This window comes from Paramisgurnus dabryanus, chromosome 3 (assembly GCF_030506205.2).
Source record: "Paramisgurnus dabryanus chromosome 3, PD_genome_1.1, whole genome shotgun sequence".
Lineage (NCBI taxonomy): Eukaryota > Metazoa > Chordata > Actinopteri > Cypriniformes > Cobitidae > Paramisgurnus > Paramisgurnus dabryanus.
In genome coordinates this window covers 21,100,127-21,126,864 of record NC_133339.1, presented here as the reverse complement: position 1 = coordinate 21,126,864, position 26,738 = coordinate 21,100,127, and the positions used below count along the sequence as shown (strand labels likewise).

General features: G+C 38.2%; 1 protein-coding gene across 1 annotated transcript in view; it reads left to right on the top strand.

The window, feature by feature from the left end:
- Positions 1-25,597, top strand: part of kansl1b (KAT8 regulatory NSL complex subunit 1b) — a 59,650-nt gene extending 34,053 nt beyond the window's left edge. The window contains exons 3-15 of the mRNA XM_065277750.2: positions 8,787-8,928; positions 11,067-11,162; positions 11,521-11,633; positions 12,926-13,118; positions 16,191-16,356; positions 18,775-18,957; positions 19,448-19,615; positions 19,703-19,842; positions 20,102-20,220; positions 20,331-20,388; positions 20,514-20,626; positions 21,098-21,353; positions 23,324-25,597. Coding sequence (XP_065133822.2) covers positions 8,787-8,928; positions 11,067-11,162; positions 11,521-11,633; positions 12,926-13,118; positions 16,191-16,356; positions 18,775-18,957; positions 19,448-19,615; positions 19,703-19,842; positions 20,102-20,220; positions 20,331-20,388; positions 20,514-20,626; positions 21,098-21,353; positions 23,324-23,554 — 1,978 coding nt within the window. The 3' untranslated portion in view covers positions 23,555-25,597. The remainder of the gene's footprint in view (positions 1-8,786; positions 8,929-11,066; positions 11,163-11,520; positions 11,634-12,925; positions 13,119-16,190; positions 16,357-18,774; positions 18,958-19,447; positions 19,616-19,702; positions 19,843-20,101; positions 20,221-20,330; positions 20,389-20,513; positions 20,627-21,097; positions 21,354-23,323) is intronic.
- The last annotated feature ends 1,141 nt before the right edge of the window (positions 25,598-26,738 follow it).

The window sequence follows — 26,738 nt, the reverse complement described above, 5'->3', positions numbered from 1 at the left end:
GTAACAGTCTTTAAATAGGGAAAACATGGAAGTGTTTGGTGGCTTCTAAATTCATCCCTGTTTGGAGCCACAGGAATGAATGGGGCTAGGCTAAATGCTAGCACATTCACGAGGCGCTGTACAAAAATTTAAAGTGCATGCATTGAAAAAGATGGGTATGAATAAAACTTTGTTTATTTTTTAAACAATGTAACATTTATGTTAATAAGTGAATAATTATTAAATATTTTACAGTCTGTCAGACTTTGGCTTTACACCCGAGTGCTTTTTATTAGGAACAAAATATAACGAACAGAAATCTTTATCGGCCAATGTTTCTAATAAATTAGTAGTTCCAAAAATTGTCCGTTATATCAACCAGTGCAATATATAGGTATATCACTACTAGGGCTGGGTATCGATTCAGATTTTCCAGATCGATTCAATTTCGATTCACAAGCTACCAAATCGATTCGATTTCGATTCTCGATTCAATTTTCGATTCTGGTTCTCGGACCGGTTTTTATACTCTATTCAACTCAATGAATATAGATTTAATACAAATACTAAATTAATAAAAAGAACAGTGAACAGCAGATTACAAGTGTGTAATTAATAAAATAGACGAAGCACCTGAAACCGTCATTTTAAGCACTCTATGAATGACTGACAGGCTTGCCTCTTGCTCCTTGGTAACATTGCGCTAGGCAAAAAAGAGGGTGACATCTAGTGAAGAAGACTAGTAATTCGATTAACGTTAATCTTTCGTTCAATGTTTGCAGAAATAAATATGAAAGAAAAAAAATCGATTCTGCTCTTTTGAGAATCGATTCTGAATCGACCACGTTTAAAAAAAAACGATTAATCGAAAAATCGATTTTTTTGCCCAGCCCTAATCACTACTGAAAACAATATGTAAACAATATGTAAATTTGATGAATTATGGAGGTTAAAATTGTGCATTCTTTTGTTTTATTTTTCTTTTGGAATTTCTGCTAGAGATGTTTTCAAAGATTCAGACGGGATTTTTGTATTTGTAAGCGTGCTGCTGCTGTATTTTTGTCAACATCTGTTAATGCATTTCTTTAACTGGAAATGGTTACATTTGTGAGGTTATACGTTGCATTTATCATGTCTTTTCTCAAATGGTTACAGCATAGACAGACCTCTAATTGTAGATTTAGACCACTTGGAGTTGTTTTTCAATATGGGATTCGTCTTTGGTTATTTGTATCTTTTAAATCCTACATACTTTAAAATTATTTAAGGGTTAAACTAAACCTTTATGAGGTTTCACCTATTGCCTTGGGTGGCCAATAAGCAGTGGCATGCTAATTTAACATGTTTAAACTCTTGTCAAAGACCGTACATGCTTTAGTTCTCCATGGCTGTACAAACCTTTGACTGTCCAGATGGTTCCCATGTTTGCTAAAGTTAAACATTAGTAAAGTAAACTGATCCTCAGTTCTTTTGTTCACATCAGACGCCACCCCGATCATGTTTTGGCGGGAAGGACTGTCGTGTTGTGCTCTGCGAGGAAGCAGGTTTATTATCAGAACCTCCAGACCCTCCTCTATCAGCACTAACACCCCCCACACTTGACTCTGAGATAGAGCGCATTATTTACGAATACGCACCGTTATCTTGCAAACTGCGGCCATCATCGCGCGCTTTGAAGGTGGTGGGCGGTTTGGGTCTGGTCACTCATGTGGCTCAATGTAGAAGGGCAGCACAACTAAAATCTGCTGACTTACAGTAATGTGCCCAGAGGTGTGATGATGGGTGCAACAGGCTTTCCCTGCATAAAATCAGGCCCACTGTACACACATGCAGGAAAAATTTCACACATACACCCAGAAGACGGTTTAGAGTGGGATTTGGCTTATTCTGATTGTCTGTGTGTCCTTGAATTTAATTCAGATGAATGAATTCAGATACTCAATGGCTTTCGGTTAGCTAGACTGTGGAGGAATCTGAATGCCCTTTTTTATGTTGGCTAGAGGGAAATCAACATTTAAATTTTGTGTTTAATAGAGCTAAGAATACTTCACTTTGTTACTTTCACTTTTTTTATTTGTCAAAACTAATACTGGATAAAAAAAGGGTAGGAAATATGTAAAACTTTCTAAATTTAATGCATCACACAAATTTAGCATTTTGAGATTTTAATGTGTCACAATTAGGGCTGCACGATTAATCGAAAAAGAATCACGATCTCGATTCATACATATAGGCGATCTTCATTTTAAATGACGGCGATTCACTTGCATTTACAGTATTTCCCTGTATTCAGTTTCTGCGTTCAAGTGTTCACGTATTTACATTACAACAACCCAAGAATATCAGTCAAACTTGCTAACACACACTCATACAGGGTAAAACCAAACCCTATTCATTCACCAATCAGACCCGATCGTTTCTCTCCTCTCTCTCATCTCATTTGCGGTGTTCCGCTGTCACTCGCGTGACGTATAACAAGGCGGCAGACCTAAACACAGTTGTTTACTTGGTGGATCTGGAGCGGCAATTTTCACAAAAAGAGAGGATAAACGAGTGTCACTGTGGAAAATCCTGGTGGCGACGGAGAAAGTGAAGATGAAACAACATTGGTTTCGAAAAAAGGCAAGGAAATTATTTACCTCAGGCTCCGGACGTTTCTAAATCGGAAGGCTGCAACCTCAGGAGGTCGCATGCAGGCTGTATACGTCATCAAGCCTGGTTCATTTGAGTCAACGGAGCATTACATTCGCAAGTCATTAACATACTTCAACAATTTATTATTAACTAAAAATATTAGTCATCTTTATAACGTTAATTGTTAATATTCTGAAATTAGACAGTCTTTATGATGCGCAGTTTAGAAATGCGACCTCCAGAGAGGCTGCAGCCTTCACATTGAGAAACGGCCTCTTTGCGTTCCCCATTAGAAAGGGTTTTTCGCACGAGGGGAACATTGTTTCATGTCTGCGTTTCTCTCTGATGCCTCAAAATGTTGATCTTTTAGTCTTTTAAAGGTTTAACGTTAGTGTTTTTAAAGTTATAAGGTTGGCCAGTTTGATAGTACAAAAAGCACAGGTGCAATTTAACAGCTAACAAATTTTAAATTATTCTAAATTTTAAGGGGTCTAAAATAAGAAAAAGAGACTTTTAAGAAACGTTATTATAACTGAAAGTCCTGTAGCACATTTTTTAGTTAAGTGCATAATAAATGTTTTTGTTAAAATAAAGAGAATCGGGTGAGAGAATCGGGATCTCAATTCCCATGGAAAAAATCGGGATTCACATTTTAGCTTGAATCGTGCAGCCCTAGTCACAATACAGTCAAAGATGTATTTTTCCCCCAAAATAAATCATCTTGATCTTACAAAGAATTTTAGTGCAGTACATAGCGAAGATAAATATTTTTATGCTTTACTTATGTTATGTTATATCATTACATTTACATGTATGCTTTGGCACATGCTTTTCTCTAGAGCAACTTACAGTGCATTACTAAGTATAATTTTTTTATTAGTATGTGTTATAAACCATGACCATTGCTCTACCTCTGAGCTAAACAGGAGCCACAATACACATGTTGTGCATATTGGTTCTTTTTTGGGGTAATATTGAGTTCAGTTTAACCCTATGTAGCCTCCAAACAATACAAATCTATTTTTAGCATGCTTAAACACTACTTTCATTCTTAAAAACATGACTTTCATTGCTGTTTTTTACTTCACCCTCCAATTCTTTTTTTCTGCCCCATGTCTGCCTTTTTCCAGTCATGTGACCTTAAGGGGTGGAGCTTCACTCCCTCCCTCTCTGCACATCAAACTCTTTGTTCTCCAGACGACGCCCACATCATGTCTGCAGTAGAGCTGCTCTGTCTCTGGCCTTATAGTCAGCACATATTCAGCCCAACACGCACGTTTACACTTTGCCTCGAAATGCTTACAAGTGCGGAAAGCACTTAATATAAGATACCTACTAAATATGAAGTAACACATTATACTTTCAGTTTTTGTTGTTATTTGTAATTAATTGATTATTTAAGTCTTATGTTAAAGTGTGTAACTTCATGAAATTGTTGTTACAAATAAGTATGTTTGTATTGTCAAGGTCGTTTCTATTTGCATGCCTGCAGGTGCGCACTTCCTTTGTTGTCGTCTCTCAGCTGGCTTTGTGTTACCCATGTAATGATCACCGCAGGCTTGATTTCCTGTGTTTTCGTTTCGCTCCTCCGCCTCGTTCTGTCATTTCCTGAAAAAGCCGAGCACGTGTTTACGGTCATGATGCCTGCGCATCGATGGACGAGGACTTTGTCAAGAATTACTTTGATCTAGAAAAGTGTCTGACAAGTTTGAGCTTTTCACAGTTCTGCGTCACCTCTGTGCTGCTTCACTTATTCAAATCCCTAGAGAGTGATGCTCATCCTCTGTAGTATTTTCTGACCTTGAATTGGGCCGTCCATGTCCTTTATCATGTTTACACTCAAGCTGGGCTGTGATTGTGTCTTAACTCGCCTGCTAATATAAGTCTTTATTCCTAAAATTTGATTCCTAAAATTTTTTGTCTTTATTTGTGTGGATCCGCGTCCGTCTTTACTTGGGGACAATTCTGGCCTTAAAGGGATAATTCACCCAAAAATGAAAATTTACATACTCTCATGTTGTTACAAATCGGCATAAATTTCTCTGTTTTGATAAACACAATAGAACATATTTTGAGAAATGTTTGTAACCAAACTGTGTGTGTACCCCGTTCACTTCCATAGTAGGAAAAAGAATACTATGGAAGTAAATGGGGTCCATGAACGGTTTGATCACAAACATTTCTCAAAATATTTTCTTTCGTGTTCATCGGAACAGAGAATTTCATACTGGTTTGTAACAACATGAGAGTGAGTAAATAGTGACAGAATTTTCTTTTTTGGATGAACTATCCCTTTAAAGGTGGATGTTTCTCAAAAGTTATGATGTAATGTTGCCTGAAAAGATCATTGTTTAATATTTGTCTTCAGTTAAGGAGCTTAGTCATCATCAGGCTCCGATCAGCAGACTTAATTTCACATTTTCTATGCTGTTTTTTAGAGATTTGCCGGTATATTGGCCAATAATCTGTATTGGTCAATAAAATCAATTTTTTACATATCGTCATTGCCGACATATCCTGTCAATCAAAAATGATCAGGAAATGACTTTGAATGATTTTATATTCTTCAGGATTTAATTGTGTTCAGCACAGCTAAGGCTAATACTAAAATCTCATTTGTTTTGTACATTTTATGTCTTGGTAATGTAAATAATTCAAGTCTGTTCATCCTCAAGGTTCAGTTGAATGTTTATTTATGGTTTCATTAATGGCGCTTTTCCATTGCGTAGTACCCCACAAGTCAGGTCATGTCAGCTCACTTCACTTTGGCTTGGTTAGCTTTTACATCAAGTTTAGAATCACTTAAGAGTGGGAGGGATTATTGGTGTGTCGTTATATTTGAGCATGCCTACTGTTGTGACATCATACATGTGAGATTGTCGTTGGAATGCTATACATTCCCATACATTCAAAGACAGGACACGTTCGAAGGTAAACCTAATTTTGCGTTTAGCATGACGCTCGTCACGATTCTTTCAGATCAATCAGTGATCTTTAGTGTTTTCACATCACTTTTTAGTATTAGCTCACCTCACTTGGAACCATAACCGAGGTGGTACTAAAAAGTATTGGGTACTACGTACTGTACCCAGTGGAAAACCCCCCAAAAGTAAGCTGAGCCGACCCAAACCGTGGGGTACTTTGCAATGGAAAAGCGCCATATTATTACCAAGATTTAAAACCTATACGTTTATTTCTTGGTTTAGCTTTTGTTTGATTATTATTAGTCTTAACCAAGTTACATCACAGACCCTGTAATTTTGAGGGTGATAAGTTTACTCAATTTTGGTTTGAGTACGAATTGTTTTCAAAATATGCTAAAAATGCCTTCTAGACATCACAGCCCACATGAAAAATAATGTAGTATGCATCAGTATAGTAAAGTTTAATATAGTTGTGTTTAATAATGTTGTAGGAAGTATTCTGTAATATCTATAACAAAATGATAAACTGTAGTAAATAATAATATTGACATTCGTTAATGTTTCAAAACACTGTAGTGTCTTTTTATCATTGCCTAGTGGTAAGTGAGTCGGGCTTGTAACCCGAGAGTTGCCCATTTAAGTCTCACGGCCAGCAGGGTGTGAATGTGGCACGCTTGAGCAAGGCACCTTAACCCAAATTGCTCCCCGGGCGTTGCAGTGATAGCTGACCACTGCTCCGGGTGTGCTTGTGTTCACTACTCATTGGGATGGGCATGTCATACTTTAATATTAAGTGAACTGTAGTAAAATTAAAAGTACATTACTGTAGTTCTTCATATGAAAGGCTTTTTTTAACACTCACTTGACTGACATCTATCTAAATAAATTGTCCAAAACAATTCATGTTTGGAATTTGTATGTGCATGACTTTGTCTCTGTAGGTAGCATCAGTCAATATCCTGGTCTAATGTTTGTGGGGGATCTAGTTGTATGAGAAAGGATTGTATAAATATTTGTCAATGTTCGATATGTTCAAGCTGAAACATATAACATGATTTAAAAACTGGCAAGGTTGAATACTACTAAAAAGTAGTAGGCATGTGACTTGATCGAATTGAATTGTGAGGATTCCTTGAGTTATTGTTAAATGTTTTATTCAGTATTTTGACCTGTTGTATGGTGGGTCGATATTTCCAATCTTTATAATTGTGTTGAGCATTGCACATTATAGTGGACCCGACTTTGTTTCTTCAACATAGCGCTCTGACTAATTACAATTGGGATGTCTTTGATCTTATTGGCTTAAGTAAATTTACTCGGAAGCTTGTGACCTGCTCTTGTTCTTCACATTCAGTCCCTTTCCTCATGTGGAGAGTGTTGTGTGGCCACTTCCTGTTTTTCTATTTCCTCTGAGGACAACAGTCAAGGAAACAAATCCAGTTCATTCATCTGCACTCATTTAACATCTCTACCACAACAGCTTGCATAAATCAGACTGCTTTTAATTTATTTCAGTTGTTTCCTTACAGACACTCACACTTTTTTAACCCATGTTAGCCATTTACTAAGACCGTATTTGGTCATATCACTCACGTGTACTAACAGATTCATCTCTTACTTGTTAGTTATCTATGTGCACTTAAAAAACTGCTGTCACATTCCTGTAGCTACATGCACACATGCACTTCATTTACTCATGTTCACTCGCTGCCTCTAGTGGCCAACATTGTGTATTACAGCACGTTTTTGGCCCCACCCCCACTCGGTAACCATGTGGGGAAAACTGAAAATGCCACAAAAGGTTGTGCAAGGGGTGCAAAAACACTCATCCAAACTGGCAAGATGGCAAACATGGAAATCCTGTAAACAGGAAGAAGGCTAATAAAAATATGTAAGCTTGATTCAGGAAAATTTGACTTGTGTTTATGTACTAATGTAGGAAAGGCTTTTCCATTTTTGTCTGTCTCTCTGGGATTTGAGTGCAATGGACTTGTGGTAATAGTTGAATTTTTGCACGTAGTCCTTTTGAATCTCACAAAACAAAATTATCATGTTTAAAAAAAAAGAAATTAATGGGTATGGCAGGCACTTTTATCCAAAGTGACTTAAGGTGCAATACAAGATACAGGTTTATCACTTTGTGTGTCGAATAGGGGATGAAACCCCAGATATTTTGCACTGTTAATGTATTGCTCTACTGCGTGTACATAAAGTCCTGTTCCAGTTGAACAAGTGGGTCCACTTATATCTTAAATTTGAAGTCTGCCATTGTTCTGACTATTATAAAAAACATAAATAGATCAAATTAAAGCAATATAAATTTCAGTGAATGATTTTTAGATTGAATAAATAAGCAGATATTTCCCCACTGTTTCATTCACTTCTGAAGACATAAACAACTACTCAAGTGCATATTTAAAAGAAGTTACCTGTTAGATTGGGTCATAATATGGTGTATATAATATTACAGAAACTGTACAAGACTGGTGTATTGTTTTATTTTTCTATCGACTTAGTTCGAGGAAGCCAGTACTTTTGTCATCCCTAATGCTAAGGAATAAGCTTTTGTGTTCAGGCTCATCTGAAGCAGTTATAATTTTATGTCCCCTTTCTTTTTCTATGTTTTCTTCCCTTCACTTTTACCTTTCAAGTGTCACATTGTTCTGGTTCAGGGAAATCTTGATTCATGTTGTTGTACTTCAGCTGAATAAGTGTTTAAGTGTTTGTTTTTTCTGTATTTTGCAACGTTTTTATTTCAGAGAGCATAACTGAGCTTGTGCAATAATTCACTGGAACTGATGTAAAGAGGTCGGAGGTCAATTCATTTTATCTTCAGCATCGTGCTTGGGATGATTTTTTAAGTAGACCACATTAAAGTTTCATGAGGATAAATCGAGTGGATTCTGGGAAAACTTCTACTTGAACACAGCTTTTGACAAGCGGCTTGTGAAACTCTCACACGCACATAAACAGCTTGAGGAAGTTTTGGATGAAACCGGTTTTCTTGGTTGACTTCCTGTCAGATGTAGTTTTCTCGGTTTTAATTTCTCACTTCAGTGTTCTGTAGTGCGCATCAGATGGCAGGTGATGACTGGCGCAGATGACTATTAGAATAGTCATTTTCATCCTATACATTTTTCATTTTATTGAAAGATGAAACCGAATTGAAACCAGTTTGAAACTGATTCTAGTGTAGACACTAGTAGTTTTGTGGTAAAATGTAACCAGTTGTTTTGTTTGTTTTCTCAGATGGAGAAGAGCAGAAGGCCGTTATGCGGTGGACCGGGCCGCTATCATCAGTCACTGGAACTGGCTACAGGCCCAAGTCTCGGACCTGGAGTACCGTATACGCCAACAGACAGACATCTACAGACAGATCCGCTCTAGCAAGGTGGGCTCAAAATGCTGTTATACACATTTGCACGCACATTCACCTGTGCACATGTATATGAAGTATATGAAATTAAATGCAGAATATGACCCTAAATTATTGACAGATTTTTTGAGCTTCTTGAGAAATATTGATATTTGCCTTAGGTCCTAGTAAGCAGATGTGGTGTCTGCCTCTGGTAACTTGACAACACAGGTGCTTGCTGATGTTCCCATGGTGAACCTCTCTTGTGGGATCATCGTTTCATGTTCCTCTGGCCAAGTGTTTTGGTTTTATAAAGTGTTCCTTCTCCAGCTTGTTTTCCTTGCGATGATGTGGGAAATGTTATCAAATTGCTTTATCCATTATTATGCAGTTGCCACTTTCTAAAAGAATCCGATCACATCTGTGCAACTCAGAATTAAAAATTCAGAAATGTATTGGAAATGTGTGTAAGCTGATTTTCAAATCAAAATATGGACTAGAGGCAAATATTGATTTGGAGAGCGAAGTAGCCAGTTGGCGAAATAATGCAGATTATTTGCATGATATTAAGTGGCGGTTTCCTTGACAGAGTTTTATTATAGTCCCAGATTGAAACGACTGTTTTTGTTTCAAGATGCACACCAGTTATTTTTTTTGTAAGGTATCTTATAATATAACTAATATAACTAAGACACAGTCCTGAGTTAACCTAAACCCTGTCCAGGAAACTGCCCTATATTCTTTTATTGTATTGGTTATTAGAGCTTTGAGGTATTGTGGAAACTGACAGTGTGATATTTAGTTTTTCTGCACTGTTTATTGTGCTATCAGAATTGCTGGATGATTTCACCAGATGACTTGGGGCCCGTCCCATTTCTACCCCCTTAAAACTTCCACTTGATTTTGAGTGCCCTCGACAGTAAAGTCCCCTCAATGAGGGAAGTGGGGGTTAAAATCTTTCCCTATGAAACGGGAAACAACTATATGGAAAGTAACATAACGAACATGCTTACAACCTACCGGTCTTGCTGGGCTCGCAATGTATCCTGGTTAATTTCATCTCCCACTTCGTTTAAAGCCTACATCGGTTCTGACTACATTTTGCATATACATTTTGCCCTCCTATAAGATCATTACCTTATCACACTGTGCGACATGGATTGTTTAAATTCGGGTACGACAGGCATGTAGACTGTACGATGATGACACAGAAGCTTCGGCGGCAGCGTCACACGTTGCGCGACGTCACCAGCATGCGCTCGTGGTAAACAAATGGATTGTTTAAATTCGGGTACGACAGGCATGTAGACTGTACGATGATGACACAGAAGCTTCGGCGGCAGCGTCACACGTTGCGCGACGTCACCAGCATGCGCTCGTGGTAAACAAATACCGGCACGCAGGTCGTAGCAGCAAACACACTGTGCGGTGATCATGCCGAATTTCTGACACTGTCAAAAAACTATCATAGGCTATCTTTGGAAGCAAGACCGGGCCGTCTTCGAAAACGGACCTATCTCATTGTACGACATAGGACCACGGATGAAGAGTCACGATCACAGAAATCGATTGTTTCACGATGGCAATCTTTCGGCTGGGACGGCCAATAATCGTGCAGTGTATCCCGTGCTTTATACATACTTATAAAATCATTTAAAAAATAAATACTAAAGACAAAACGTAACGTCACAATATCTTGTTTCAAATTAACACATTTTTAAACTAGTTTCTCAGGTCACTAAAATAATCTAAGAGAAATCATTTATTCGTCATTAAGGCTATTTGATAAATAAAAAAACTCAAACCTTGTCATTTTACCAGGCAGACACAGTTATTGGGAAATGTTTATCTCGAATTGGTCGGTTTATTGGCTTATTACAAAAAGTGATACAATCAGCCTGTCTTAAAGCAGTTGATGTCAGCTCAGTTACAGCATATCCTTATCCACACTACCATCAAAACTGCAGCTTTTGTTGTTAGTTACTGCAGATAAGCGAATGTTCTGCTGTTTCTGCAGTTTTATGTGATGAACTCATGTTTTTCACCAGTTTGCGAAAAGCCCAAGATGGTTGAGCAAGTTGTTACGAGGAAGGAAAACAATCTCCCACCTGACACTAGACTATATTATGTTTGGTTTTTTTGGTGGCTAAAAGTGCATGTATTTGTTTTAACAGGGCACTGTGTTACTTGGGGAGAGCTCAGTGTGTGAATCTGTACCAGAGGACAGTGGTGATTCAAGAACAGAGACTATTAGCTGCCCTGTCTCACAGGTAAGGCCAATATTGATTAACTTGCATCACAGACGAGAGATTAAAACAAAGTTAGTTATAACTATCAGCAAAACTGTACACAAACTAAATAAATAGCTAGTTTAAGTGAATGTACAGTTTGATACAGGCCTACACACTGAGCCCATGAGAATGCTGGGATTGTTAGGAGAAAAGATTGAGGCGAGAGCCTCCAAACACTTGATCTCTTTGTTTCTCTTCATGCAAAGTGCTGCTGACCTTTTTATTCATTCAGAGTAGTGAAGAAATGTAGCACTACCATTCAGCACTCTGGGCCAAACCAACTTGGGGGGGAAATTGGTGGGTGTTCTTTCCAACAGTTTTCTTTTTTCCCGTTAAGGATCATGATACTGTTGGAGTGGAAGGGTCCGTGACGTCCCATGGTTTCGCCACGGAAACAGGCTTGAGGAAAAGCTGTGCATCCGGCAGACCGGTCAATGGTGTTATTAACAGGTACAATGTTACATTTCTACATTCTGTATTAGAGCCCGACCGATATATCGTCAGGCCGATATTATCAGGCGATATTAGGCATTTTCCAAACTATCGGTATTGGCATTCATAATGGCCGATAATTGAATATTTAATAAAAACGGACGAAACAGCCTTCATTAGATTTCCTCATTGTTGGTGTTTTTGACAGAGCGCTCTGAACCAGTAGCTGCTGGTGTTGTCCAGATTTAGGCATCTAGCCACTGCTTGAGTCAAGTGATCAGCAATTTATATTTTGCTGTTGTTATTTATCAAAACTTAACATAATTTGTCTCCAGTCCTTTTCAAAGTTATATTTATGAACCAAGTCTTTTAAAACTGGTAACTGATTTGGTTGTTGTTGTTTTTGTTCAAAGGCCTTTACGTTTCATATCTTAAGTTTGTATTTTTATACATTTTATTTATCAGAACTTTAATATATTTTGATGTTTCTCTCTTCTTTTGTGACAATAAAAGAAACAAGTTTCTTTTTAACTCTTTCCCCGCCATTGACGAGATATCTCGTCAATCTGCAATACCGCTATTATCCACCATTCCGCAACTTATAAAAACCGGAAGTATTGCTCTAGGGCAAACAGCTGTATGTCGTGTATGTTTTAAAGATCGCTCTGCATCTGATCTCTATCAAAAGTCCTTCACAAAAATGGAATTATCTCAGCTTTTTGCTCAAAATGTGGTGTTTTTGATGAAACCTACACATATTTGAGAGGTGATAAAAACGGAACACATGAAGGTAGGATGAAACGTATTTTTTTTTTTTGAAAGCAGAGGGTCTGTTCTTTTATTTCCTATATTATATGTTTATATATTTAAAAAGGAGCATTTTCTGGAAGGCGTTAAACTTTTGTGAAAATCATAAAAAATGCTGGCGGTGAAAGAGTTAAAATGCATTATCATATTATTTTAGTTAAAACTCATAAATAACTACAAATAACTAATGTTAGGGAAATCTGTTAATGTTTTGTTGCGCGTTTCTGAAAAAACTGGCGATATATTGGAATAGCGGATTTTAAAAGCAGCAAACATTTGTATCCGTATTGGCCTTCAAAATCCTTTATGGGTCGGGCTCTATTCTGTATTTATGCATTTGTTAAAGGTAATCTACCGTTCCTTTAAAGCTATAGATTTTATATCAGTATTCCAGTTTGTGTGTTCCCTGGGGATCCAACCCATGACCTTTGTCTTGGCTACATTAAATGCATTATACTGTCAAACCTCACCTTCGCTGTCTTCTTCTCTCTGCCCTCATCCAGCTTGCGGCCCGTTTCCCCCGGCAGCTTGGACCCAGATGAGCATCTCCGCTCTGAGGCTCAGCAGAAGCAGTCGGACACTTTGGCTTCCACCGTGCGTGATAGTACCTGTGTGGCGGCACGCACACGCCCGCTCCTGTCCTGCAGGAAACGTCGTGTCCTACGGCCGGGCTCGCTCACCAGCCTCAATCGCAAGGTAGGAGAAACACATGCCCTCGAAGGTTGTCACTCCCTCTAGTCTTTGAGTTAAAAACATTGGATTTAAATCTTAAAACTTTAAACTTTAAACTTTTAAACTTAATATGCCTTAAGAGCACTTTTGGGTGGTGTCCGTGACAGTGAAGTAAGTAAATAAACAAAATGTGTCCCTCGAGTGTTACCTGCAGAAGAGTTGCACTGATTATACAGCGAGCTCCTTAAAATCCCAGCGGGGTTCTTACAAAGGTTAAACATAAAACAGAGGTGACCCAGAATCTGCAAGAAATCACATATCTGTTCCTAAATCCAAATTGCTCCAGTAATGACACCACATCCATTACTGTACTGCAGCTTTGTTTTTGTTTAAACAAATATTTTTGTGTATGTGTGTGTGTGGAAAACTGCAAGTCACAAAAAATGACTTCAAATGGGTTTTTCCCCAGAAATGTTTATGTCTAGCTAAAAAATTTTGGCTTGTTAGATCCCGCCTAGCATTTGTGACTTGGACCCAAATGGTTTCTTGTGTAGCTTATTAAGAAAAAAGACTGAAGGATTGATCTTGAGAGGCTGTTTATACCTGATATTAAGATTTTTTTAGTCAATCGAATCACAGGTAAACTAGAGAGCGACACATTCATGTTTACACCTGGACTTTTAGTTATTCTCTTCTGTCCACTTTCCACTGCTTCTGTCCTGATTACCGAGGGTTTGATCTGTGGTCGCTAATATTATGTCAAAGTTCACTGCTGCTTGTGATGTTGTTTGTGAGTTTTGTACATGTATATGTAAGACCTTTCCCTGATATTTCAGCGCAATTGATGAAATAAGCTTGCACAATGAAACAAAAATTAAAGAGGCAGAGAGCAGCCACTTCAGTTTTATCAATGAAACCCTAAAGATAGTGATGTACACTGTGGGTTCACGCTAGAAGTCATGTCCCATGTTAAAACATTGTGCACGGTACATCACATTTAGGGATGCTAAACAATTAATCGCGATTAATCGTTAGCAGAATAAAAGTTTTTGTTTACATCACATATGTGTATAAACTGTGTATAATAAATGTGTATATATATATATAAATATGAACACATTCATGTATAATTTTAAGAAAAAAAATGTATATATTAAGTATTTAAATATAATATAAATTATACATAAATATACAAATGTATATACACATGTAAACATTTCTAAAACATATACATGCATGTGTGTACATTTATTTATACAAAGTTATTATACACAGTTCACACACATATATGATGTAAACAAAAACTTTTATTCTGCTAACGATTAATCGTGATTAATCATTAAGCATCCCTAATCACATTAGATTAATAGGTTGAGAGTCTTATGTGGCTGCTCAAACACATTAGACAACTTCTCAAGTCCAATTTATAGTCGTGCGTAAAAGTCCAATTTATAGTCGTGCGTAAGGCCTACGCCTTAGGTTATCTGTAGCCTCTGCATAGCCTGACGTGCACCTCGCCACATTTTTAACAGTGCGTCAGTTCTACGCAGACCACAAGTGCTGTGATTGGTCCACTAGGACCCTTCTGTCAGGTAAAATACTGCGTCATATGTATTTTTCTGTTTGCGGCGGTGAGAACAAAGATGGGCCAAGTTGAGGAGTAATTTAACTCAAACTGCAACATCAGTCGCTGTTGTAGATACTGCCCACCAGCGGTCTGCATGTGTGTTTGCACGTCGACGCAGACGGCAACGCAAAAGTATAAATGAAAACCGATGCGTATCCTACGGCATAGGACATGCATACAACTATAATGAGCCCTTCAATGTGGTCGAAAGCCGATGAGCTGATAACATTTAACACCTGTCTTTAGCGTCGTCTACTTGTGATCCGATCGACCAAAGAGCATCTTAATAGCATGTGTTAACAGCCTCAGTGTTACATAAAGGCACTAGAAAATCATCAGAGTTGGCGGTGGACTCTGTAAACTTGGGCAAATAAGCAACCACCCAAACATAATAGGAACCGTATAGCATTTAACACCAAAGTGTGCAACTGCATAGCAGTGTCCAACAAACTCCCAGAATCACTTGACATCTTGGCGGCAAGTTTTGTGCCATCAATCATTATTAGCGCTTTTGTGTAAAACGTGTAAAAATCCAGTGGATTTGTACCCACACCCACCTTAGTTGCATTGAGTTTTATTAAAATAAAAAAATAAAAATGTAAAACATATTTTCATGTGACCCTGAATCATTTGCATTTTGTCACCCTTTAAAAAAACAAGATCTGATTGATTTCCAGGTGTTTTCAGAGATGATGGTCATGTACAAACTGTCCTCCTGCACCCTTGTTTGAATAGGCCTGGAAAAACGGGCACAGTTTCCAATAGCAACCTGTTCAGTCTTTCTCTCCAGTGTTTTGCTCTGGGTTAATGACACGAGCACATGAGCGCTAGAGAACTTGCCACATGCAAAACTGGGTCATCAGTCCAGGATGAGTGTGTGGTCATTTATTGCACATGATAGTGTGAACGTATCAGGTTGAAATGCAAAGATTGACTTCAGAATGAGAGATTGTGTTAACAAATAAAGGAAGACGCTTGAAAGTGGAAATCTTTTTAAAGCTGAACACAAAGCATAATTCATGATCGTGCTTGCTTTTCTGTTTGATTCCTCAGTTTTTGATCACAGCAAAGAAACAAAGAAAAAGTCCCTTCCTAAACAAACACTATTATTGGTTATCACAGCGAATATTGCTTGGTTTGGCTCTTCGGGTTGCATAAACAAATGCAGTATAATATAAAGCCATATTAAGCTGTCCATATTAAGTTGAAATGGAGTACAGTGAAACTAAATGCACACCTTTTACATGACGTTTTATAGCGAATTCTTTTATTCTAGATAAGAACTTTTTGTTTTGAAATAATATTCATTTTCAAGGTTGGGACTAGTGAGCATGTGTTATAGGTTTTGATATACCTGTAAACTTCATTAAAGTGTATAAATGTCTGTGGCTTTTTGCATAACAATTGTTACCATCTGGACAAGCCTATTTATTTTCGGACGTTCTGACTTGCCGTTCTCTTTCTTTCAGGCTCAGAGGTCGATGGCTCCTCGCTGTGGCTGCGAGCTGAACGCTCTGTGTGTGATGTGCAGTGGACGTACTCTGGTTCCTGCTGAAACCCAGCATCAGCTCCCCCTGCTGGACAGACTGGCACAGTTCGACGCCTGCGTTCACCCTATACTCTCCTTTACAGACGGTGAGGTCCCTCCCCTTTCATTTATCCCCTTTTTCTTCCCAGCACGAACACGTAACAATGTAAACAAAAGCATATACAGGATCTTACATGACTGGATTTGCTGTTTTTCAATGTGTGTCGATTCAGGAATTGTACTGGTTTTCTCCCCATCACCTAGGTGTTAATTATTCCAGATCTGGTTATCACACATCTTAAAATAACCTGCACACTGCTCTCAGAGTTGTTAGTGCTGTGAAGTCGAGCTGCCGATCTAGGAACCGTTTGTGCTTTTTGCATACGCCAGAATCGAATAACTGCGAATTTGAGGGCTGATCCGAGATCAGCAGTCTTTGCATGTGCTGATTCAGACTAGCTGATCAAGCATTCGTCTGCCTGACCTTTGCTGCGATAACCATTTTAAAGAGCAGTGCAATCTGACTCTGGGCGAGCGTGCCAGCAGCGGCAAGCATCAGACACCCTACCAGAGATGAACGGTAGTTTTCCCTCATTAATATGAGCGTGTTGCCCTAATCTGTGCCCATTGTGTGAGTGAATGTTGGGCGTGGAGGTGACGCCACGTGTGAAACTCGAGTAGAAGGAAGAGGAACTCGAGTTTAATAGGAAAGTGACGCTCTGACGCCCTCTGCTGGAGAAAAAATGTGCAATTATATTTGGTCTGATACCCGTGACAATGAGTCATTAATGTATGTAGGGGATTGCAGACCGTTAGGTCAGCTACTACATGTTATTATAGTAGCCAAAGAGGAATTTTATATTAGAAAGGCTGTTTATGAGCAATACTTTCTTTGGCATGCTTACACTTACATCATCATTACTCAAAACAATAACTTTCTGTTTTCCTCATCATCATTTCCTTTGCTTGACCACAAAAAAAAAAAACATAGTCATGTTTAACAGGATGTTCAGTGAATAAAAGAGGAGGCTTTTTTATATTTTATCAATGTGAAACTGAATGTATATCTGTATATGACAAGTGGTTGGCAGGGACGTACTGTCATGTTTTTATTTTGAATGGTCCACAATGTTGTATCATTTGCTAAATTAAAAATGACCTGTTATGCAAAATTTAAATGAGGTAGGAAGAAATGTAAGATCTTTGAGGAGGGACATTCATTCATCTATGTGTATACATACAGTATGTGGCTGTTAACCCCTTAAAATCCAGTGTATCGTGGGAGGAGCATTATTTGACAGAAAACTTCATCAAATACAACAACTCGAAAATAGGGATCGACCGATATGGATTTTTCTGTGCCGATACCGATTTTTGTTTCATCGGCCTTAGCCGATGACCGATACAGGCTGCCGATATTTGGAGCCGATACTGCTTTTGCTCACTCAATTTACATCATAAAAATGACACAATGATGATGCCAAATGTTACACGTCTCAATTTAAAAAAGGAACATTTATTGAACTTAAAAAATGTATATATATTTAACAAAAACAGGCGAGGGTGCTATGGAACCATGAACTGCACTTTCCACAATGATGAGGAACTATCAGCAAAGGATATTGATTTCTAGCACTTTACTATTACAAATATATATAGAGATTTGAAATAAAAACTTGTTTTGTGAAGCTATGATCAGCTGCATGGAAAGATTGGTTGTTTTTAGTCATGTGACCTTCAATTGCTTGCGGCTTCCAGCACTCTCTCTGTAAATAATGCTGAAAAAAATCGGCGAACACGGTGGCCACGTATCGGCCGATGCCGATACATATAAAACTTGCAAATTTCGGCCCGATATATCGGTCAGCTGATATATCGGTCTATCTCTACTCAAAAACAAAAAGCTAAACATGTCACATATCTTTGGAACGCTGAAATTCTTGTGATTCGAATGATGTAAATTGTTTCAAGATAAAATCAACACAGACAGCAGGTACCATTTGTGTCCTTTTTAGGCATTTTTAAGCCTTTTTTAGGAATTTTAAGGGGTAGGAAAACAGTTTTTCATTATTTTACTATGTTCTTACCTCAACTTAGGCACTTTTAATCTTTGTACAGCGCCTCGTGAATGTGTTAGCATTTAGCCTAGCCCCATTCATTCCTATGGCTTCAAACAGCGGTGAATTTAGAAGCCACCAAACACGTCCATGTTTTCCCTATTTAAGGACTTCTACATGAGTAGTTACACGAGTAAGTATGGTGGCACAATATAAAACTTTAGTTTGGAGCCATAGGAATGAATGGGGCTAGGCTAAATGCTAACACATTCAAGAAGAGCTGTACAATGATTAAAAGTGCACGCATTAAAAAAAGATAGTGTATGTATTAATTCCTCTAATTTGAGGTAAGAACATAGTAAAACATTGAAAAATAGTGATGTTTTCCTTTTAAAGAGGTTTAACCCTTTAATCTTTAAAGGGTTTAAATAGGTTTTCAGTGATTTTAATCGATTTTCTATCTTTTAGATGTGATGATGAGTCTTCATATGCAGCGTGTGCTGAAGGGACACTGGCAGAGTCGTCCTCTGGAGAAGATCAAACCCATCAAGAAGATGTCACTCAAGCACAAGATGTGCATGAGCAGCCGCATGTCTGACCCGTCCTCTAGAGACAAACATAAGCTTTCCAACTCCCTCCTTTCCACAGTCCGTAAGTTTACAACACATTTATTAACTTCACTGGGATTTGAGACCTGTTTCAATTTAGACTCCAAAAAGAGCCACATTTATTGATGTTTAAAAGGGAGAGAAATCGGAAATAGAGAGCCCGAGCACAACGGCATCAAATGTATGAAACGTGTCTCACACTATCAATGTGCCAGATGCCTCGACATTGTGAATGTCAGGAGCCGAGTCTCTTCTCTAACTGAGGCAAATGGTCACACATTAAGGAGAGTCTAAATCTGGCTGTAGATATGACTGTGCCTGTGGGCACGTTTAAAATGACCTGTGAGTGTCTGGCCATCATTATTATCTCTGCAGTGACTCGGCACTTATTTCTAGCATCATACAATCCAGCCACAGTTACTCTTATTGACTATTTTCTTATTCTTCTTATGAATTATTGAATGAAACCTTCGTGAAAGAGTGCTGCGATTCATTATGTGAAGGAATTTTAACACGAATGCCGTTTGTTTCAGGTTTGTCACATCTTAAGATGCGCTCAGAGAAGGTGTCTAGACACCAATCGGACAGCTCAATGAGTGCCAGTAAGATTGACCCTCGACAGCATTTCCGTCAGAGCAGTTCTTTCGATAGGAGCCATGGGCGCAAGAGACCCCGCGAGCCCTCGCTGGAGCGGCCAGATAGTGCGTTACTCCTCTTTACTTTCATTGTGCATCATTGCCTCTTATATTTAGAAACTCATCACCTTTCTTCTCTTCGGCTGAATGTAGATGCTCCTAAGTTTTACATGGAAATGGGAAGCCCCAGTCCCACCATCTCTGCTTTGAATACACCCACCCACAGCCCCCTGATGAGACAGCCGTCAATCTCAGAGACCTCCACACCGCTCCACCTCGGCAGCAGTGCTGCAGTAAGAAACTCTCAACACGTTTGTTTTAAATAAAGTTTCATTTCAAGTTTGTCTGAAATCCAAGCAAAAGTCTCATAATGTAAATAATCTAAGTTTGATTTTACATTTATTTCAACCTTTGATATGACCTTACTCAGTCTATATTAATCTAAAACTATGCATTTTCACAGGCAGTATCACGTATATAACTATATATCAGTACACATGCAGGTAAACATCCAAAAGTAAGTCATTAAATTGTGTCTCTTGAATCTTTCAGACCATCCGTCGGAGGAGAGGAGAGAGCCCATTTGACATCAATAACATTGTCATCCCCATGTCTGTGGCCGCGACCACCAGAGTGGAGAAGCTCCAGTACAAAGAGATCCTCACCCCAAGGTCAGAGACAGAAATTTTGTTCATCCATAGCAAGTTTCATATGCTACATCAGTTTTTAAAGATGCGATCTGTGTCCACTGAATATGTTTGCCTCTTCTTTGTAATTGTAGTTGGAGAGAAGTGGATGTTTTTGCAGAACCAATATCTGCAGAGGATGATGTCTTTGAGGTACAAATTGTAATTGCTTGCTTGCTTGCTTGCTTAAAATATAGTTTTACTTGCATCAAGGATGCAAATACTGGGCTGTCCGATGTATGTAGTTATATACATAATCCTCTTTTTATCTCTCTCAGATTGAGGATCTGTCTGATGCTGCGTTCTGTCAGCTTCATCTTGCGTACGAGAATCAGGAACGCTCTCGGTGGAGTTGGACTGCAAGCTCGATAGCGAAGAGAAGAGGCAGCAGGTGGGAAAACAGTTAACAGTCTCTCGCTCGCTCGCTTCCCTTTTTCTGGTGATTCTGTGCGATACATTTGAGATTAACAGCTTTCAGTTTGTAGCTACATGTAGTTGTTGAGTTTATAGCAGCAGCTGAGGTGTGAAAAGACAGCAGCAGTTTCAGATGCAAGAGAGGCATATAATGAGGACAATTTATTAAAGCATGGAGTATTATGAGAATTTAGCTGTAATTGGGGGATGTGCTATTAGTCACAGCCCAATAACACCATGATGATCTGTGGCAGATGTTATATAATACACTTATGCTCATAACAAGAAATATTTATTAATCACAAATAACTGTATACTGACTATTGTTGTTGCTAAGCAATGTGGTGAGCACTTAATTGTTAATAAAACATGTTTTGTTTTATATATGTGAACATACCTTATAAGATTTGACAGATGCGGTTTGGTTAACCCATTATTTTCTCCTCAGGTCTTTCAAGTCTCTGGACGGACGGACGACGCCCTTACTGGGTGGCACTAACCCCTCCACGCCACAGCCTTCATCCCCAGACACGGCACATTTCCACATGCTGCAGGAGTACAACTCTGTGGTGTCTCCCTCCAGCCCCGTCAGCCCAGAGATAGTAATGCTGTCCGGCCTGCACACACCCGGCTCCAGAGATTCCCAGAGACTGCTGTCCAACGAGGACACACGCTGTTCTACGCCAGACACTTACGAGGAAATGGTAAGCTCCTGATGTTGAAGATTAATTTGTTTATGTCTACTAAATGCTGCAGGCACTAGGGCAGGGGTTCTCAAAGTCCGGACTCCGGATCCGGACCCGACGGCAACTTGATCCGGACCCGCGTCCACTTCACATTACAAGTGCATTAATTTCTATGTGATTGATTAAATGTGTGCATTTGCTATTTTACAAATGCATATTAAACTTGTAAACCAATCGTTTAGTTTTTTTTTCTTTATAGATTTAAGAGTATTCCTGGTCCGAAAATAAAACGAGTTATTTAAACATTTCCTGTGTGGCGCTGTAGTCATCACACCCAGATATTATGCACAGCTACTTCATGTACTACGGCTTTTGATCAGTCTTTACCAATCACTGTTGGTTTGAGTCGTTTAAAACATGCATTTAAAAAGCAACACTCGTCAAACATAATCATTATACATATTCTTTATTATCATGAAAATACCTGAAAAGGTTTGAAGAACAGAAATATAAATATATCCTTAAGCTGTCTGGTTCTTCGTCTGCAGCACATATTAAGTTTCTGCACAAGAGCGCCCCCTGGCTTTTGTATGTAGCGGCATTTCACCGTAATTCATTGAGAAGCATAGCATCATCAGCCAATTTATAGGTGCACCCCTAATTTTGGTCAGTGTCTCTGCCTACCAACCACACTGTTTTTGCCATGGCTTATGCATATGATGGAGAACAAACTGTGCCATTTCTCTAATGGTTGCTCTGTATTTTGCACCTGGTTACTTTTGGCATATTTCTTGTGTTTATTTTTTTTTATTTTTTTTTTACTTTAAATGCAAAAACACTTATGTTTTTCCCAAACTATTTGTGTTGATTCGTTATATAAACAAATGATTTATATAAAGTTTTTCCGGACCTATGAAAATTATGGGAATTCAGATTTGGACCTTTGAATGTAAACTTTGAGAACCCCTGCACTAGGGTTTACTTTTTTGTATGTATTCCACATGTGATGTTTATGAAGTTTAACTGTTTTTTTTTTTTTTAATTAAAAGGCAAATGTATGCATTCATCTATCGATTTTCGGTTTTACCTTTAACTCTCTCTCCGCCAATGACGAGTTTTTCCGTATTTCCGCTATAATCCGCCAGGTGGCACTGTTACCCAACTTATAAGACCAGGAAGAATCCCCTTAGAGCAAACAGTTTAAACTCCGTGTTAGGGATGCAAAACGATTAATCGTTTGCAGAATAAAAGTTTTTTTTTTACATATATTTCTGTGAGCTGTGTATAATAGCTTTGTATAGATAAATGCACACACATGCATGTATGTATTTAAGAAATGTTTTAATGTGTATATACATTTGTATATTTATGTATAATTTATAATTATATGTTTATAATAAATAAATATTTAAATATATATATTTTTTTCTTAAAATTATACATGCATGTGTGCATATTTATATATATATACATAATTATTATACACAGTTCACACTCACATATGATGTAAGCAAAAACTTTTATTCTGCTATAGATTAATTGCGATTACTACTCTGTGTATGTTTTGATCATTGCTCTGAATCTGATCTCTGTCAAAAGTTCTTCACAAAAAACTCTTATCTTAGCTTTTTGCTTAAATTTTGTATTTTTTAAGAAACCTATCCATATTTTAGAGGTGTAAAAACAAACAAATATGGATAGGATGAAAGTGTTTGTTTTTTAAGCAAGGGGTCTGTTCTTTCATTTGATATATTGTATGTGAACTATTTCTGGAAGGCATTAAACTTTTGTAAAAATCCTAAAAAATGCTGGTGCTGGCTGGCAACTTAAAAAAAAAAGTTGGCGGGTAAAGTAGTTAAGTAGTAGTCAGCTTTATGTAATTTTCCATTAAGGGCAACCTGGTGAACCTTAAAGTAAAACTGGTATACTGTCTTCTATGTACAAATACTCACTTGCCATCTCTCCATTTCCCACTTTGGGTCCCCCAGCCGGTCATGCCATGGGAACGCCGGACCTTTCCCCTGGACGTGGAACCAGAACAAGAGTCCGAAATTCACCCCAGTCCGTCTGGCGAGAGGCCCTGTAGGACCATACGACGCGTATCCGGCAGCCGGTCATCCAGATCCGAGTCCGACGCCGGACCGTCGTCGCCTCTCGCAGACGACGGCGGCGGCGCCAAGCAAAAGCTTACCAATCCACCCAAACCTACTCACCGATGAAGCCTAGACTCATCTGCACACACCCGACCCCACCGGCTTTCAGAAACTCATGAAACGGCAGCAACGTCGAAGGAAGAAAACCAACAAATCGAATGAAAGTCCCTGTTGTTTGATATTCAAACATCAGTCAATTCTTTCACGCTTTTTAGTGAATTGTATGGAGATGTATTTAGTAACCTGTTTTAATTCGTTCAATCTTTTGGGTCACTGGAAAATAAAAACGTTAGGACAATAAAACATTTAAAGGAAGTAAGAGAGATTAGCTTGTGGCTAAATGAAAATAAGAAGCTCAGAATTGTAAATTGCAGAAGAAGAGCACTTCCCCCTTAGCATGCTGTCGTACTGCGGGGCACAGCTTGCATTTTGTGGTACCCTTCCAGATTTCTCCAATATGACTCGCTCAGCCTTGCAGTTTATAATGGAGTGATAAGTGAATAGTGAAACAAACATGATCGTGACTGTGTGATGAAGCACTTCATTTTTTCTTTTCTCCACACCTGAACATTCCTTTACTTCGAAAACCCAAATTTAATTTAGCGCCTTGGAGTTTTACGTAAAGCCCAAGTCTGTTTGTGCTCCAAAAGTGTGACGGAGAGCAGATGACTCGAGTACAGCTCCCAAACGCGACCGCCATGTATGTAGCTCATACGCGCTTTAAAATGAGTCTGATTGGAGCACTTAATTGGTCTCTCTTGCAGCACACCCTACAATCAGTGCCCGAATATACAACGCACAGACCGCTAACACTCGACTGAAGCATAGCCGCTCACCGCAACTCTGTTGCTTAGCACCATGTGCTGTTTTCCTGGAGTAAGATTGGCTTTTTGTTATGTGGGCTTGTGATTTTTGAAGCACTTTTAAAGTCCTTTAAGATTGAAGTTGCTAGTGGTGTGCAAAATATTATTATATAATATTGGCAACAACAAAAAAAGAACTCAGTCATGTATGAATCACTCCAATATAAACTGAAATGAGCTGCCCTGTGATATTTGTATCTGTCAACTCTGTCATGTTCCCTTTTTCTTTGCATTACTTGTTTTGTCCCGGTTTTCCTATAAAGAAGCTCTTCCATTGATTGGTCAGGTCTTAACTCCGTTTCTGAGTTATTGAACATTCTGCAATACCTACGGCCATCACTGAACCCCTAATAACATGAGGTTTATGGTAATAACTTGATGTTATGATAGGCAAGGACATGGCAAAGTTTCATTCGTTGGCTCCTTTCTTATCTGTTGCTGTCAGTGACAGCTTCATTTTTTTCATTGTGTATTACAGAGGAACGATTTCTGTTAGTTCCCAGTCTTCTTTCCTGTTATTTTAACTAATAAGAATGTACAAGTCTAATAGCAGACACCGATTGCTTACAGTTTTTATTAGTAGCTTCTCTGTATCTTTGTCGTCACCCGATTCTAGCTATCATAGCCATTTGTTCTTGTTTCAAGGATGTCATGTTAACCCGAGAATTAAATTCATTGCATCTCGCTGAAGCGTAGCAGAATCAACAGCTTCAGTGAAATCTCCTGTTTCATAGTTGCGTGGCAAATCGTCAGGGACCATCCACGACTGTCCCATTTCCTGCTGAGAAACCCGCCGCCCCTTTTCATTCTTAATATCATCAATTATGGTTTTATGTCTCTCTCTCTCTCTTTTTCTGTGTGGGGGTCCGTGTACTTATCAGGCAAATGTACCATAAGGTTTGACTAGCTTTCAAAAGCCAATATTGTATCGTGTGAGTTATTTTCATACTTTGAATTTCCAATGTGGTGAATGAGGGTTGGGTGAGTCTGGTAATATCCTTTAGCATGTAATAGTTTGTACAAAACAACACAAAAAAAGTTTATTTTGTACATACCTTGTTTGATTCTTTACTGTGTTTGATGTTCAGGCTGTAGCTGTCCTGATTGTCTAGGGAGAAGACGAGTACAAATATTTAACACTTATGCAGAAGCAAAAAAAAAGGAAAAAGGTTTATGGATAATTGGCCAATCTGACATGCGGGCAACGTTTGTGCTTCTCAAATTAAAAGTGAATTATATTGTACAACCTGTTGTGTCTCTCTATCTCTATTTTTTGTAATTGTGAAATGTTTTTATACTAGGTTCTTATGTTTTTTATTCATCTATGAGAATCACAGATTCTGATTGGACCTTACAGGTCTAATTGAGAACAATTGATTAAAATATTTGACAAATTTAAATGGAGTTAGCAGACTCTTGAGAGTGTTTCTCATAAGTTCAGTAGTTTCTAATGTTAAAAATAATTAATTTGATTATTTCAATATTTTAAATTGATTAATTTGAAGGTCACCAAGAATAAGATCAGCTAAGATGATTGTTCGCACCGCAATTATAACGATAAAGATACAAGGAACGATTTTTTTTTTCAACTGATAAAACAATGACAGCCGATCAAATCTACTTGAATATAAAGTGCACGCGCATTTGAAATGACACTATCCATTACCAAAAATTACTTCAGGTGTCCAGTACTTGCACTGAAATTAACTTCATAATGTTTTATTCTATTACACTGATTGATTATTATACTAAAAGGTAAGATAATAGATTACACTAACTAGATTCAGTGTTTAGAGATACGGGAAACTAGTGTATTGAGGACATCTGCTGGTTATAAATCCAACAAGAACCTCATATTTATGTATTTGGTGACATGAGAACAATTACATGGGCTTTTAATTATTAAAGGAAATATGCTATATTAGTTAATGCAGTTAAGGTAAATAATTTGTGAGGGTATTAGAATTAAGTTATTGTCCACATGGACGCTAGTTATCGCTATAATTATGTAAACGGCACTTAAAATAGTAATCTGAAAATACAGAATTATATATATTTTGCCGAACGTGAAAATGTTCGCTGCACTAGCCTAAAATGATTTATGTGTGCCCAAAATTGCTTTCACATTTAACCCCTATTAGAGTGCACTATGATGTGGGACGAATTCCAACAGGAAGTGTTCATCCCTGTGCCCTCGGCAGAGCACTCTGGAGGGTGGCTGCTATGACCATCTGGTACACATAATGAAGGCAGCAATGAAAAACACAAATAACAGAGAAAAAATCCGCACACAGAAGAGCTCGCATTTACATGATATATTCAGTGACGTTTCGGGTCTTTTACGGCCCTGTCTTTCTAACAATGAAAAACGCGTCATCTGAAACAGT